Genomic DNA, 13,527 nt, shown 5'->3' on the forward strand with positions numbered 1-13,527 from the left:
AGTAAGTTGCAAGACTGGTCCTCCCTAGCAGTACAAGAGCACAGGCACACACTACTAGTTTGTCCCACTTATTATTTCTCCACACACCTTTTCTCCCCACTCCCGACTCTTTGTTAAAAAAAAAAAAAAAAAAAAAAAGAAAAAGAAAAAAATTCATCTTAGGAATAAAGCTTTCCTTAAGGATAGGAAAACTCATGCTTGTTAGTCTGAATAAGGGATGTGCAAAACAGAAGTAATTTCCCTGAGGCAAAGATCTTCAAGTCATGCCTAGTTTACATTGTCTATTATTTCAAGCTGTTGAAATATTTGGCACAATGAGGCCTTGATCACTGACTGAGTCTCATGGCATTATCACAGTCTACATAATATAGTTAAATAATAAAGTAGAAGTTACAAATGCTTCATTCTCTCATTCTGTTTTCATTTCTCAGATTTACTCATTAAAATCCCTTTCCTTCTCGAAGGCGGCACTGGACCTCCTCGGCAGGAAGGTAGAGTGACAAACTTCTACTCTATTTAAAGGCTGCCATGAACACTGAGCACCTAAAAGGGCAATCGCAGTAGTTATTGGACTCAATACATGGAGTAACAGGGTAAAAATTAATAGCCTGTTATACACAGGTCAAAGGTAGGTGATCTCATAGTCTCTTCTTGAGTTACATTATGAAAAGCATCCAGGGAGATAAAAAAATTTCATGTTCTGAATGCTTCCAGTTTAAAACATGTAAGAAGCAAAGCTTGAAACTGAGTCTTTCCAGCTTTCCCTTTTAAAATATAAATTGCACTTTTTCTACAAAGCAATCCAAAGTCTAAATTTTAGTAAAAATTTGAAGCTGCCTTACTGTACCAAAGAGTATCTGTGTTCACCTCTGAAGTATAGGCATCTAATTTTCAGCCATTCTGCATATAGAGCCATATGCTCTACACCTTTCTGCTTTAAAAGGGCGTGTCATTAAATGCCATGCCTCTAGGTGGGTACTGAACAAAAAAGAAAAAAGAGTTTAAGGCCTTTATCTCCACAAGGAGCTGAAAACTGTGGCACAACCCATGACCAATACTTAATATGCAAATTCGCACACTCCCACCCAGGGCTCCAAAAATCAGTCGTTCTTTCTAATGTTTGTTACACAAGACAATCATACTATCAGCAAGCAACAGTGCCAGTTAAGCATTTTTAAGGTCTTCAAAAATTCATAGCAAAGGGCACTTCTGAGGAAGATAATCTTAAACATTTGGTTTTAAAAATAGACACCACACTCACATTCAAGGGACATTCTTCACTTTTAGGCCTTTGTCACAAATCTGAATCTTTATTGTTCTGAAATAAACACTATAAACATAAGACTCAAAACAAGAACTTCAACTTTCAGTCTCAGAAGAGGTGTGGTTCAATGCCCATATCGCGTGTAACAAGAAAATTTCCTTAAAAAAGGAAAAAAAAATTACTGTAAAGTCTTTCTTAAGAATGAAAATGCAATCCTTTTTTTTTCCTCATTACTTTGTGTACAGGCGGGCACCAAAAAAACTTTTGCATTTTCTTTTGAATTCTTGCTATGACGCTTGACGAACTTTTTGCCATTCAACAAATTCATCCAGAAGTACAGGCCCTGCAAATGGATGAAACTTGGAGTTATATTTGCCAATGTCTTTTAAACCTCTTCTCTGAAGAGTATGAAGGTTAAAACTATTGGTCTAGGTAACATCCATGTCAACCCTATGGTCAAATACTTATTAAGACTCAAAGATGACTACAATCATTTCAGTCCAAGTGTGGCAAAAAGTGCACAAATAACACAGAACTATGGAAAAAAGTGTTCCTGACATCCATAGGTGCACTGAATTGAACGGAAAACATAAAAATAAGATTATATTGTAAATTGGCACAACCAATTCCTTCTTCCTAGAGCCTTCAGAATTGCACATAATTAGAACATGGACGAAAATAGGATGCCAACTGCAATTCAGACCTAGCATGACTGGCTGTCAGCCAGGTATAGAGTTCAGCCCCAACTACCAGCAGCTAGGCTACTTTATAGTTAAACTAGAGTTTATTATGTATTAGTACAAAATGAGAGTTTGCTATTTATCATTCTATTTGCAAGCCTATAGTTTCACATAGCAAGCAGCTTCACTAGATCCTCAACTGAATATAAGTTGGCTCACGTACACCATCACACCCCTGACATAATACTAAAATTAGTATCTGCAGTTTGAAGATGGATGGTTATCAGGACACTTTTTTTATGCATTGTTGGAAAAGAAATATTTTATACTTTACAGTATTGTTTCTGTTACAGAAATTTGTTTTATGCAAATTCAAAATACTGAAATGATCGTTGAATAAGCAAAATGTTATGAATACTTACATGCACCATCTTCATCATAGTTGCTAAGATCTGCATGGACAGTTCTGCTGAACTCTAGCACATTGTACCACTGATCCTTGTTCATAACTCTATACTTCGATTGCTAGGAAAAAGAATTTCAGAACATTAAAATGTCAAGTGACATTTGGAAACGATGCATCTGGTGAAGGGTCTGGAGAATAAGTCTTATGAGGAGCAGCTGAGGGAGCTGGGGGTGTTTAGCCTGGAGAAGAGGAGGCTGAGGGGAGACCTGATTGCTCCTTACAATGACCTGAAAGGAGGTTGTAGTGAGGTGGGGGTCGGTCTCTTCTCCCAGGCAACCAGTGACAGGATAAGAGGGCATAATCTGAAACCGAGTCAGGGGAAGTTCAGGCTAGCAATGAGGAGGCATTTCTTCACAGAAAGGGTTGTTAGGCATTGGCATGGGCTGCCCAGGGAGGCAGTGGAGTCCCCATCCCTGGACGGGTTTCAAAGACTGGAGGTGGCACTTAGTGCCATGGTCTAGTTGACATGGGGGTGTTAGGGCAAAGGTTGGACTCGATGATCCCAGGTCTCTTCCAACCAAATCGATTCTGTGATTCTGATCTCATTTCTCTCATTTTATCTTCAGTTCCTAACAAACAATTTAATCAGTAACAACAGCTACTATTTCCTTCATTTTCCATTTTTAAAAATACTACACATGTACATATTTCATAGTTCTGAAACCACATAAAACAGTTTTGAAAGCAAAATCAAAATACCAGGGGATCAGGAAGTCTCCACTTTTAAGCTTCAAAAACTAGTAAATTTTCATCTTGCCCTGAAGCGGGGCAAACCTAGCTCAGATACATCTCCAGAATGAACGATTACAAAAAATCTTCTCTCCAGGCTACAATACAGTATGATCATAAGGACACCTACTTTGCAATGTTAGTACTTATTTGAAGCCAGGGAATACTCTCAAGCCTAGCATGCTCCACAGCCTACACATGTCCACATTACTAAGTCACTTGCAGCTGAGCTGACCAAAATTTTCCAGAGACAGCCAAAGCTCAAGGTACCTATACACTGCATCTACACAAAGCAAACTCGAAATTCAGCACAGATGCAGCTGAAGAGACTACTTGGGTGCTATTATTTAAACTTACCTTTATAGTCTAATCAAGATGGAATTTTAGTTGCCTTTGATAAGAGAAGGGGGGGTGGGGCACAGGGAGGGAGAAAAGGATCTGTGACGCATACAAGAACATCACTGTTTCAAAAGCACATCAAGCAAGGGAAGAGGAGCAATATGGATACATTCTTGAGCAAAACAACACAAACCCTGAAATCTTTTCACAGAACAGCCCACCTACTATGCCATCATTCAGAAAGTCAAGGAAACTTGTACCTCCAGGTATTGATAAAATACTGAAAACAGTGGCCAAGTTCTTCCAAGAAGAAGAGCTAACATGGATTTTGCAGTATCAATATCGAGACTTCGTTGGTCTTTATCCTAAGGTTGAATAAAGAAAGCACAAAAACTGTTCAAGTACAAGTTCGCTGAATAATTAAAATAAGAACTTCTCTAACATTCCAGTAGTCTTACCCTTGCAAAATCAAAGGCATATCTGTAGATATTCTTAAAGGATGAAATGTCATTCAATTGTGACCGCAAGAAGTCAAATTTACTCTGTAATTTTTCTGTACAGTCACACCTTAAAGAAAAACAAATGACGTTAGAAGTTCAAAACAAAACATCTGGACAATGAAAAAAATGCCAGCAAACATAAAAAAAAAAAATCAGCAAAATGCAATCATCAGATGCACAGGAGTAATACTATGAATGTGACTTAAAGAACACAGTATATGCTCAACATTTGCACCTTACTGAAATGATGAATGCCTGGCTTCTGTAAGCAAGTTTTTTAAAAATGTATCAGCAACAGAATACAAAGTCTCTGCTTTACTTCTCAAATAGTAGTCTTTTTATGCCATACTCTGCAATTGATATTCATTCCCAGTACTATCTTATCTTTCAATCACTATGAAAGTTTGGAGAAAACAGTATTTGGTGTGCATTAAGGTAGTAAAATCCAGCTGTAAATAACGGCTTTATGCCGTATCTCTTTGGAAAAAAACACAAACCCTAAAAACACACTGCAAGGCTACACATTTACAAGTGGCAGGATTGAGCAGACACTCTGCAAAACACAACAGTCTGCTGGTGTTTTATGATTGACAAATGCAAGCTCTGATAAGCCTATCACCTTGATTAGTCAGTAGTTATTCGACTGAAAACTCACAGGCTGTATAAGAATTTACAGGTCTGCTAGCTGACAGGATAACCCTTTGGCAAAAATAACCCTTTGGCAGAAAAGAAGATCTCCACATATTTTACTTAGCAAGAACTTTTGTTTCCAAATAGAAAATGGGTTAGATTCACCAACAATGGCAGAGCAGTATGTAACTTACACATGCTAATCCTCCAGGAAAGACTCACTCAAAAGAACAGTTGTTATATTTTATTGCATTTTTATTCTTATAAAATAATAGCTGCCATGCTTAAAAAAACCCCCACAAAACAATAAATTCCACCTTGCCCTGTATCCAGAAGCAATACTTTCAGAAATGCAGATGTACATAAATAGTTCCTTTGGTAATGTGCTCTCCCTCTGGCAGCCTGCCTCTCGGAATCCACGTGCATCTGTAACAGCTCCTTACGGACTTGTCCCAGCAGCCCGTCCGTCGCACGGGCCCTTCGGAAGACTGCAGCAGGTTGCTGAGATGCTGGACTCTGATGCCGTACTTTGCCCACAGCCGGTACTTGTTGTTCCTCAGGTCTGCTAGCCTGTGTGTGCACGTCTGTCTGTCTGTCTGTCCCTCTCAGGCTGCGACAAGAGAAATGCAGCAACTCCAGCTGATTTTGTTTTACTTGTCTCTAGCAGCATCTGCCTTAAGCAGCACTGAGTCCCAGTCAAGATCCATGCTAAATAAACTATTAGCCAATGAGGTTGCATATTCTGAAGACAAGAACTAATATATTTAGCAATAAACCATGCATTAAGTTGAAAAGAAGTGTTGTTAAAAAAGCTTTGGTAAATTTAACTAAAGATAAAATTACTTTTTTCATCTTCAGCCATTAATTGGTCTATGTATTCTACTGTTTAAACCTTAAAACAATATTAGGGTCTGCTACAAAGGCACCTCATTTTATATTCATCTCTATGTTCAAACCTTCATACTGCAATAACACTGTCCTCTACATTTGAGGACAAATCTACGTATTTAACACCTAACTAAATGCTCATGCTGTTAGTGTACTAACGATATATATAAACTACCTAAAGTGAGTTTACCACACATTTTGTCAACTATCATTTGACTGAGATTATTTACCATACCATGGACAAACACAAATTTCAGTATGTTTAAATTTCCTACAAAAATATTTTGTTAGAACTGTTCAAATAATCATAAATTTAAGTATAAAGTAAAATTCCTGTTATTGTTTACCGTACTATTGGCTATATGTATTTTAATGCAGAAGCGCTTCTTTTGAAAAAGTTGGTATCAAAATGTGCAATTATTAAGCCTCAAGACTTCTGAGCTACTGTCAACCTATTTAAAACCAGACAGTCAAACGGATCACGCTCTGCAGAGAGGCAGCACCCTCTGAAGCCCGATGCAGGGACATATTTCTATTAAAGCCATTTAAGGCATTTCCACACCTGGCCATCAATTTTCTTCACACTAGTGAGGTAAGGAGCTGTCTTTGATAGAGATATAGCTGCTTATGTGGCTGCCTCAAACAAGATGACTGAGGTCACTCATACTTAGAATATATCTTCCTAACAGTCAGAACAACCTTCTAATTAGCACAAGTGAATTGACACCAAAGTCCCATACAGAGACTAGAAGAAGATGTGATTTCTTGAACTGCTTTTACTGAAAGACAGCATTAAATAAGGTTACCTCAAGGTCAACAAAACTAGACGTTAGCTTACTACATCTTCTTCACATCCCTACACCACATTCATAACAAAATTTAGATTAGCACCACAAAGCAGTCCTATTTTGACTTCTATTGAGGTAGAGAGTTAATTTGAGGCATAGCTAATGTGGACAGCGTGATGATTCAACAACTCCTACTCAGATATTCCAGTGTTTCATATTTCATAATTATTTGCACATGCTTGTCTTTTACTAAAAAGAAAAATTATTAAGATGTATACAAACATTAAATCAAAAGCACTTAATAGTAGTATATAAAGCAATTTGAAGGTCTTCTCATCTAGAAAAGAGGTCCCCTGCCATCATCCAGCCCTCCAGATGGACGAAAGGAAATCATATCCATCTAGCCCATTCACTCTCTGCAACCATTGAAACAGGATCTTCTGAAATTCAGGTTCCATGTTATATCTGGAACACAGAGGTCCAAGGAAATATCACAGAGGTCCAAGCAAAACATCTTTTCTAAGTTATACTATGCTATAGTTTCACTCTGTCAATTGATTTACAGGTCTGCAGACCAGAAATTGCTTAGATTCCAGTACATATTGAATGCTATACTGGCATAAAAAAAGAAAAAAACCCCACAAACATTAACAGAAAGGCACTAACAAACAAAAAGCTCACTGGAAAAGCAGCTGATACTGGGCTATCATAAAAACAACCCAAATAAGTTGTTTTTATTAACAATTCTGCAAACAGCAAGAAGTTACAAACCTGACCTTCCCCTCCTCTCGCCTCCCTTCTCTTGTACCTAATAATGTGAGACCAGGACCTTATCTTTCCCTCAGGTAGAATCTAATTTGGCTCTCTCCCCTTTACCTGGCCACTCATTTTCAAAAGCTCAACCTTAATGTAAAATTTGGCTCGAATTCTAAGGTTAAAAAAAAAAAATAGCCAGAGGGAAGTAATCAGACAATACAGCTCCTTATGCTTCACTTCCTTACACACAAAATTCTTTGTATTTACCTAGTTCAAACAATGACTTCTGTGGAGTTTAATAAAATCATGAATTGTAATCCTTTCTCTTTCATGCTCATTTTGTAACTACATTTTTTTTTCTTTGTAACTCTGTAAAGCCTACAATTGACAAATACATGAGTATGCTTCTCCTTTAACTCAGATATGTAAAGTTAAATGCTCAACTCTAAGTTATTCACCCTTCAATGGCTCTAAAGCAAATGTAGATAAACAGTAATTTCCTGAGGGCTATTCATTTTAGCCTAAGGAGGTCTTTAAAATAGCTGAAATAAAGCCCAGCAGAGGTACTTGTTTCTCTCTGCTGACTATGAAAAGAGCTTCAGGTGATTAATTTAGATTGAGGCACCCAGCTTCCACATATACATATACACACACACACACACACATATATATAGGGCAGAACTCACCTTACCAACACAATATACTAGAAACCTCACTTCGCAGCTTAAGTTGTTTAAGTCTCATAAGCTGCTACTTAGTGCTTGATCCACCTTAATTCTGATAGTGTATATACCTTATCACATACTTATTTTTCTCCTCCTCTCTAAAGAACAAACTTCATCTGCATATCACAAAACCACACACAAAAAGAATGTCACTTCAAGATTCAGGCACCCAAATGTTGGCATCTAACTGTAGATTACATTTAGGTGCGTAAGCTTTAAGTGTTGCCATTCATAGAGGTCTAGTCAACCAACCCGTAAGAGCAATTCAGGTGACCAGTTAGCAGGTTTTAGGGCAAACTGAATAACTCCCTAGGCTCTAATATATTGACTAGATCTCCATAGATTGCAGCAAGAGTTTAAGAAATCCAGCTCTTGTATATAAATCACACATTTAAGTACCTTACTATGGAGCTGAATTCACCCAATCCTGCCTGTGCAATTACCTTATGTGACATTTCAAATATTTTTGAAATATGGATTCTGTAATATAACTCTGGGCTTTTAATGCATTTTCATGTCATTTCTTCATGCAAAAAAAAAAAATGCTGTGCAAGAATGTAATAATACTCTATCACTTTAAGAGTGTAAAATCCTTCTCCTTCAAAACTGCTGTCAAACCTTTCAAGAGAAACTAGATTCCCCCATTCCAGATGGAATCTCATAACACGATCCTTGCTTCCCAGTAAGCACAAACAGCACAAGTCTACAGATTTACACTCTCCTTTTAAGCCAATGAATCTTGAATTCCTTTACGTGAGTGTCACTGCTCCATCCAGCTGCTTAGCCTACAGACTGCTATTACAGCACACCCAGGGGAAGCAAAACACACAGGCTAACTGGTTTAGGCTTAGGCAAGTGCTCCTAGTCTGTTTATACAAAAATGCACAGCAGTACCATATTTTCTGTCTTAAACACATTTAGTCTACAGCATGACCAGCTCTGTTCTTAAAAGAACCAGAAGATTCCTAATTGCAGCAGATTATTAGAAACAGAGTCTGTAATATTGGGTCTGAAGAGGTGCCTGATTTCATACATCTTTGTGCTTGCATTCTGCTAGACTGGCTAACTCTTGAGAGCTTCCATTTGGGCATAAAAATCAAGTACTTCAGAGAAGTGACCAAATTATACCCATTCACTGCATCTAAAAATTTATGCACCCAGAATTTAATCACTGTCGTCCTGAATTTCAGGCAATTTAATCATTCCTAAAATTTAAGAACTTCTGATAGTCACAAAACAATCAAGGTGTTTAGCAGAAGCCTGATCCTAAATCAAGTAAGATTAGCACAAGAGAGTCAGGCCAGAGTCACTTACTTAGTCTCAACCAGAGGGTATCTGCCCAACACAATTCCCCAAACCAATTCACAACTGATACGGGAATTGTGCCAACTCCAAGGGCCAAATCAGCCCCTCTTTCCCACCATGCTGTAGCTGCAACAGCAGCTCCCTGACATTTTTAATATTGAATGCAGTGTCATAACAAGTCACCCTTAAAACATTCATGTACATATGTAGTTTTATGAAGAACAATCAAAAAATGACAACCGAACGAAGCCTGACGAAAGGCTGATTAGTTTAATGAAAGAAACAACCTCTTTAGGCAGAGCATTATCTCACTGAAAATCCTTACAAACAGAAGGAGCAAGAAATTTATTTATAAATTGAAAAAGTGTTATTTAATCTAAGCATGGCTTCTGACCTACATCTAATAAACAACATTAATAACCAAAATTATTATCAATGCAGTCCTCATCTATGAAGCTTTGAAATCAGTAAAAACTTTCTAGAATACCAGCACTGAGATATGCGCATGGGTATCTCCAGATCTACTTATTTGTGTCTACTAACCAGAGTGTTATTTTAACATATTTTTTGTAAGAAAAAGAAGCCACCAAAACCTGACTTATCAGGGTTAGACAAAACTTTATCATTTGAGTGAACTCATCAGGTGCACAACTCAATGAACGACAGTAGCTACTTCCAGTTGCTGACCGAGACCAGATCTAAAAGCCAGAGCTTCTGTGTCTTATTGCCAATGAATGTGAAACTGAGAGCAAGAATAATTAAGCTACTGGTACAAACATAAAATTAGAACATTCTATTATATATGTAAAACCACTCTTACTGTAATGAGGTCATTCCTTTTAACCATTCTTCCTTGGTAAAAAATCCCATGCTTTCAGCCTCTAGTTTCCAGGCTAAAACTAACATTATAATCTAGGGGAAAAAAAAAAAAAAGCAGGGGGAGAAAAAGGAGTCAGTATGTAAGAAAAGGCTGATTTCTAGATGTCCAAGAAGAAAACTCTAAGCATTCAAACGTTCTAGCAATTGTTGTAGATGCTTGCACTTTATATTTATTACCTTTTAATAATTCAGCCATGTGAAATCTTCCCCTTAATTTCAATTTCTGAAAATTTCTGAAATTACTATCACAAAATAAACAAAAAACCTCACACACCAGTCAAGCATAATTGATGTATTTAGCTGAAATATCTTAGAACAGCTCCTAAAAGCAGGAAAATAAAAAATCTTTTGCTTACTGAAGTTAAGAGTTTTACACAGAAATTAAATCTTATCCAATAACCCCTTTTAATGTGTTATTAGTATTGTGCAAGAAACCTACATTTTCAGGCTCAACACCGATGTCTTCACAGAACTTTTCCATTCCTTCAGGCCCCACAACTTCATCAGGACCTTCAAAACCAAAAGGAAACGAGACTGAAATCTAAGTAACATTCACTGCTCACAATGGTTACACACAACAACAATTAGACTATAGTGCATACAAGCTATCTTTAAAAACACTGAATTACACTATTAAGTAGCTTTTATGTTAGAACCATTCTATTAACTGCAATGTGGAGACATGTATGTTACATCTGAAGTAACACTATGAACTCAAAGCAAAACTAAACCAGAACTTTCATGTTGTGCACTGCCTCCTCACAACAGCAGACAAGCTATTTTAGTGTGTGTATGCAAGTTTTCAGAAGACTCCACTGAGTTTTCCATTGACATAGCTCAACTCCAATAATTGTGTTGGTCAATTTTTTTTAAGACAACTTGGGTACCGCTACTCTATGAATAATGTTCTTCAGAGTTATTTTATCAACAGTAAAAAAAAAAATTAAATCTGTCCAAGCTACTCTTCCAGATACCACTCTTTCAACGGTGTTAACATTATGGGTTTGCACTAACACAGAAGAGGATGAATCTTCAAATAACGTGAGGTTAGTTTTATGATGCCGAGTAACATGAGGAGAGTGACAGCAATAAATCAGAAAGATGCTAAGCATGTTAGTCATGTACAAAGCAGAAAAAGGTTTATGACTGTAATGAAAATAACTTGATTAGGACCACAACAGTTAGTGTTATGCTGTCACTCTTCCATTTTAACACAAAGAAAGCCTCTAAAAAGCAGCAAAATCACATATTTAAAGAGCACATACAGACACACTCTACAACGCCTTGTTTCTCTGAATCTCTCTCTGGTTTCTGTTATTTCTGCTAAGTCTGTTTCAAAAACGACTCCTACTGGGCAACCAAATATTATTTAGAAGGCCTGTGCCATGCTATTTTGATGTGTCCTGGATCATTATGTTAACATTGTTTTAGTGAATATGAACCCATGTGAAAGGTAAAGGCTTCATCTTCCAAAACAACATGCCATTTTACGAGTTTCTGGCAAAATTTGCTATTTATACATAGACAGAACACTCTTTTCCCCCCCCTCCTTGATGATACCTGTCTCCATCTGTATCCGCTGCTGTTATTGTAAGCAGAATTCTTTTTAAGAGTCTGGATAACGTACTTTGAATAATTACTCACTGTGATATAAGAACATAGTTTATAAAAACTACTGAGAATAGCTATCTTTACAGGAAAATAAAACACAACTGGCATTTAAGATCATGAACCTCTACCTCTTGAAAAATTTTGCAAAGAACATTTTGCCTAGGTAAGCAAGACAAAACACTGCTATCTGGTTTTGAGAAGCCCCTACATAGAATGTGTTAAAAAAATTGCAAATTTAAGTTATGAAAAGAAACACATACACTGGTAATGACAAGTATAAACTTGAATCCGTGTTTTTGGCCCAGAAATAATATGTACAATTCATATATATGTGTGTGTGTGTATAATTTTCTCTTTCAATGGAAACATTTAATCTCCTATGGCGTATAATTTCACTGGAATTCTATTTTATGCTAGAAACGTGGCATATTTTAATTACTGGTTAACTAACAAAGTACAAACTCCTACACTCAGTTCTTGACTCAAAAACAAAATCAAAATTTACAGGCCTTAAAAAAGCTTAAAGTATGCGCATGTGCATTTATCAGAAGAAAATTACCTGAGAATTATTATTTTCCTCAGAAAATACTCTTTACTCGAAAAGAGTATGCCTCAAACCTAAGTTAGAAAGCAGATTACTAGAATCTGGTGTAGCTCGTTACTGTGGAAAGACTGATAAATATACTCAAATCAATTGCTGGCAGATAAATCATCATCTGATTTCATACTCAGAACTGGCCATTAACGAGTTTTAATCACCAATTAGTTATGATAGACTTCAAGTAGTGACTAGGCAAGAAAAGAAATTAATAACGGTTTACAGATCATGATTTTCTAACTATATAATTGATACATAAATGGCAGTAGTAATCTAATATATTCTGCAAAATACACTGCATATTCACTGAAAGCAACTATTACTTGGATAGCGATTCTGATTTATTTCGAAGAGGCTACTTCTAACGAATATTTCATTCAAAAGTGATATTTAGAATATAAAAAATGTTAGGACAGATTCTCAGATAGGAAAAACCATATAAGCATCTATTATACTACTTTGTAAAATAGAAAACCAAGGGGCTTAAATCATAAAGTATTTCATTATCCTTCCAATTTGATTATAAACAAGATCTAGTTAGATAAACTTCTGTCTAAACTATCTGTCAGTGTCCTGACTTCTACTTGTCCATTTCAAATCAAGAAGTAGAATCATTCGGTATATCCTGGTCCAACATCAGTTATTTCATTTTAAAGAATGACATGGTAGAAAGCACAGAATAAAGAAGAATAAGTCAGAAAGAAGAAATACTGAAAAGGTGATAGTAAAAGCCATACTAATTCAAGTGCATTTTATAAGGAAGCAAATATGGACATATTTTTTATGTCTACATCAGCATAAAAAAAAGGAAAATGTAACTAATATTTGATGTATTCGTTTGTTTTAAACAAAATCATATAGTTTTAAATATGAATCCATTGCATATTACCTGCGTATTCATAAAACCAAGCCAGGCACTTTTTGCTTGAAAAATGTTCCTCTCCACTTATTACTTTACCAGAGGCTTGTGATCTGCAATAGCTTATAGAAACATAAGGATCAGAAGTGTTATTTTAATATGAGACATTTAAATTTAAATTCCAAATTGTTTATTATTAGTTCAAACTATTTAAACTGTTTCACGAAGTCAATATACATGAACAAAGAAGCTGAATTTGTTAAAAGGCAACTGCCTGTCAATCTATTTCAACACTCGTTGGAACATAAAATTACCTTGAAATACAACCCTTTCATAGCCCAATTTATTGCAACTATTACTTTTTCTGAAATGCAAAAGTACTCTTATCTTGTAGATATTAATCCAAAAAAACCCCACATGCAGATGGTCAAAATACCACTACTCAGTAATTCAAATGCCTTATTATCTACTTATATTTATACCGGCATTTAAAGTTAGGTCTCTAATAAG

The 13,527-nt window shown here is 36.2% G+C and overlaps 1 protein-coding gene across 1 annotated transcript; it reads right to left on the bottom strand.

Moving 5' to 3' along the window:
- Positions 1-1,287: 1,287 nt before the first annotated feature.
- Positions 1,288-13,139, bottom strand: DCUN1D5 (DCN1, defective in cullin neddylation 1, domain containing 5; the record flags this gene model as incomplete). The annotated part of the gene is made up of 7 exons (XM_009701646.1): positions 1,288-1,607; positions 2,367-2,469; positions 3,739-3,843; positions 3,937-4,045; positions 9,891-9,982; positions 10,389-10,459; positions 13,048-13,139. Coding segments are annotated over 7 exons (628 nt in total), but the record flags the coding sequence as incomplete, so codon positions are not given.
- Positions 13,140-13,527: the final 388 nt, after the last annotated feature.

This window comes from Cariama cristata, unplaced genomic scaffold (genome assembly GCF_000690535.1).
Source record: "Cariama cristata isolate BGI_N322 unplaced genomic scaffold, ASM69053v1 scaffold16716, whole genome shotgun sequence".
NCBI classification, from domain to species: Eukaryota; Metazoa; Chordata; class Aves; order Cariamiformes; family Cariamidae; genus Cariama; species Cariama cristata.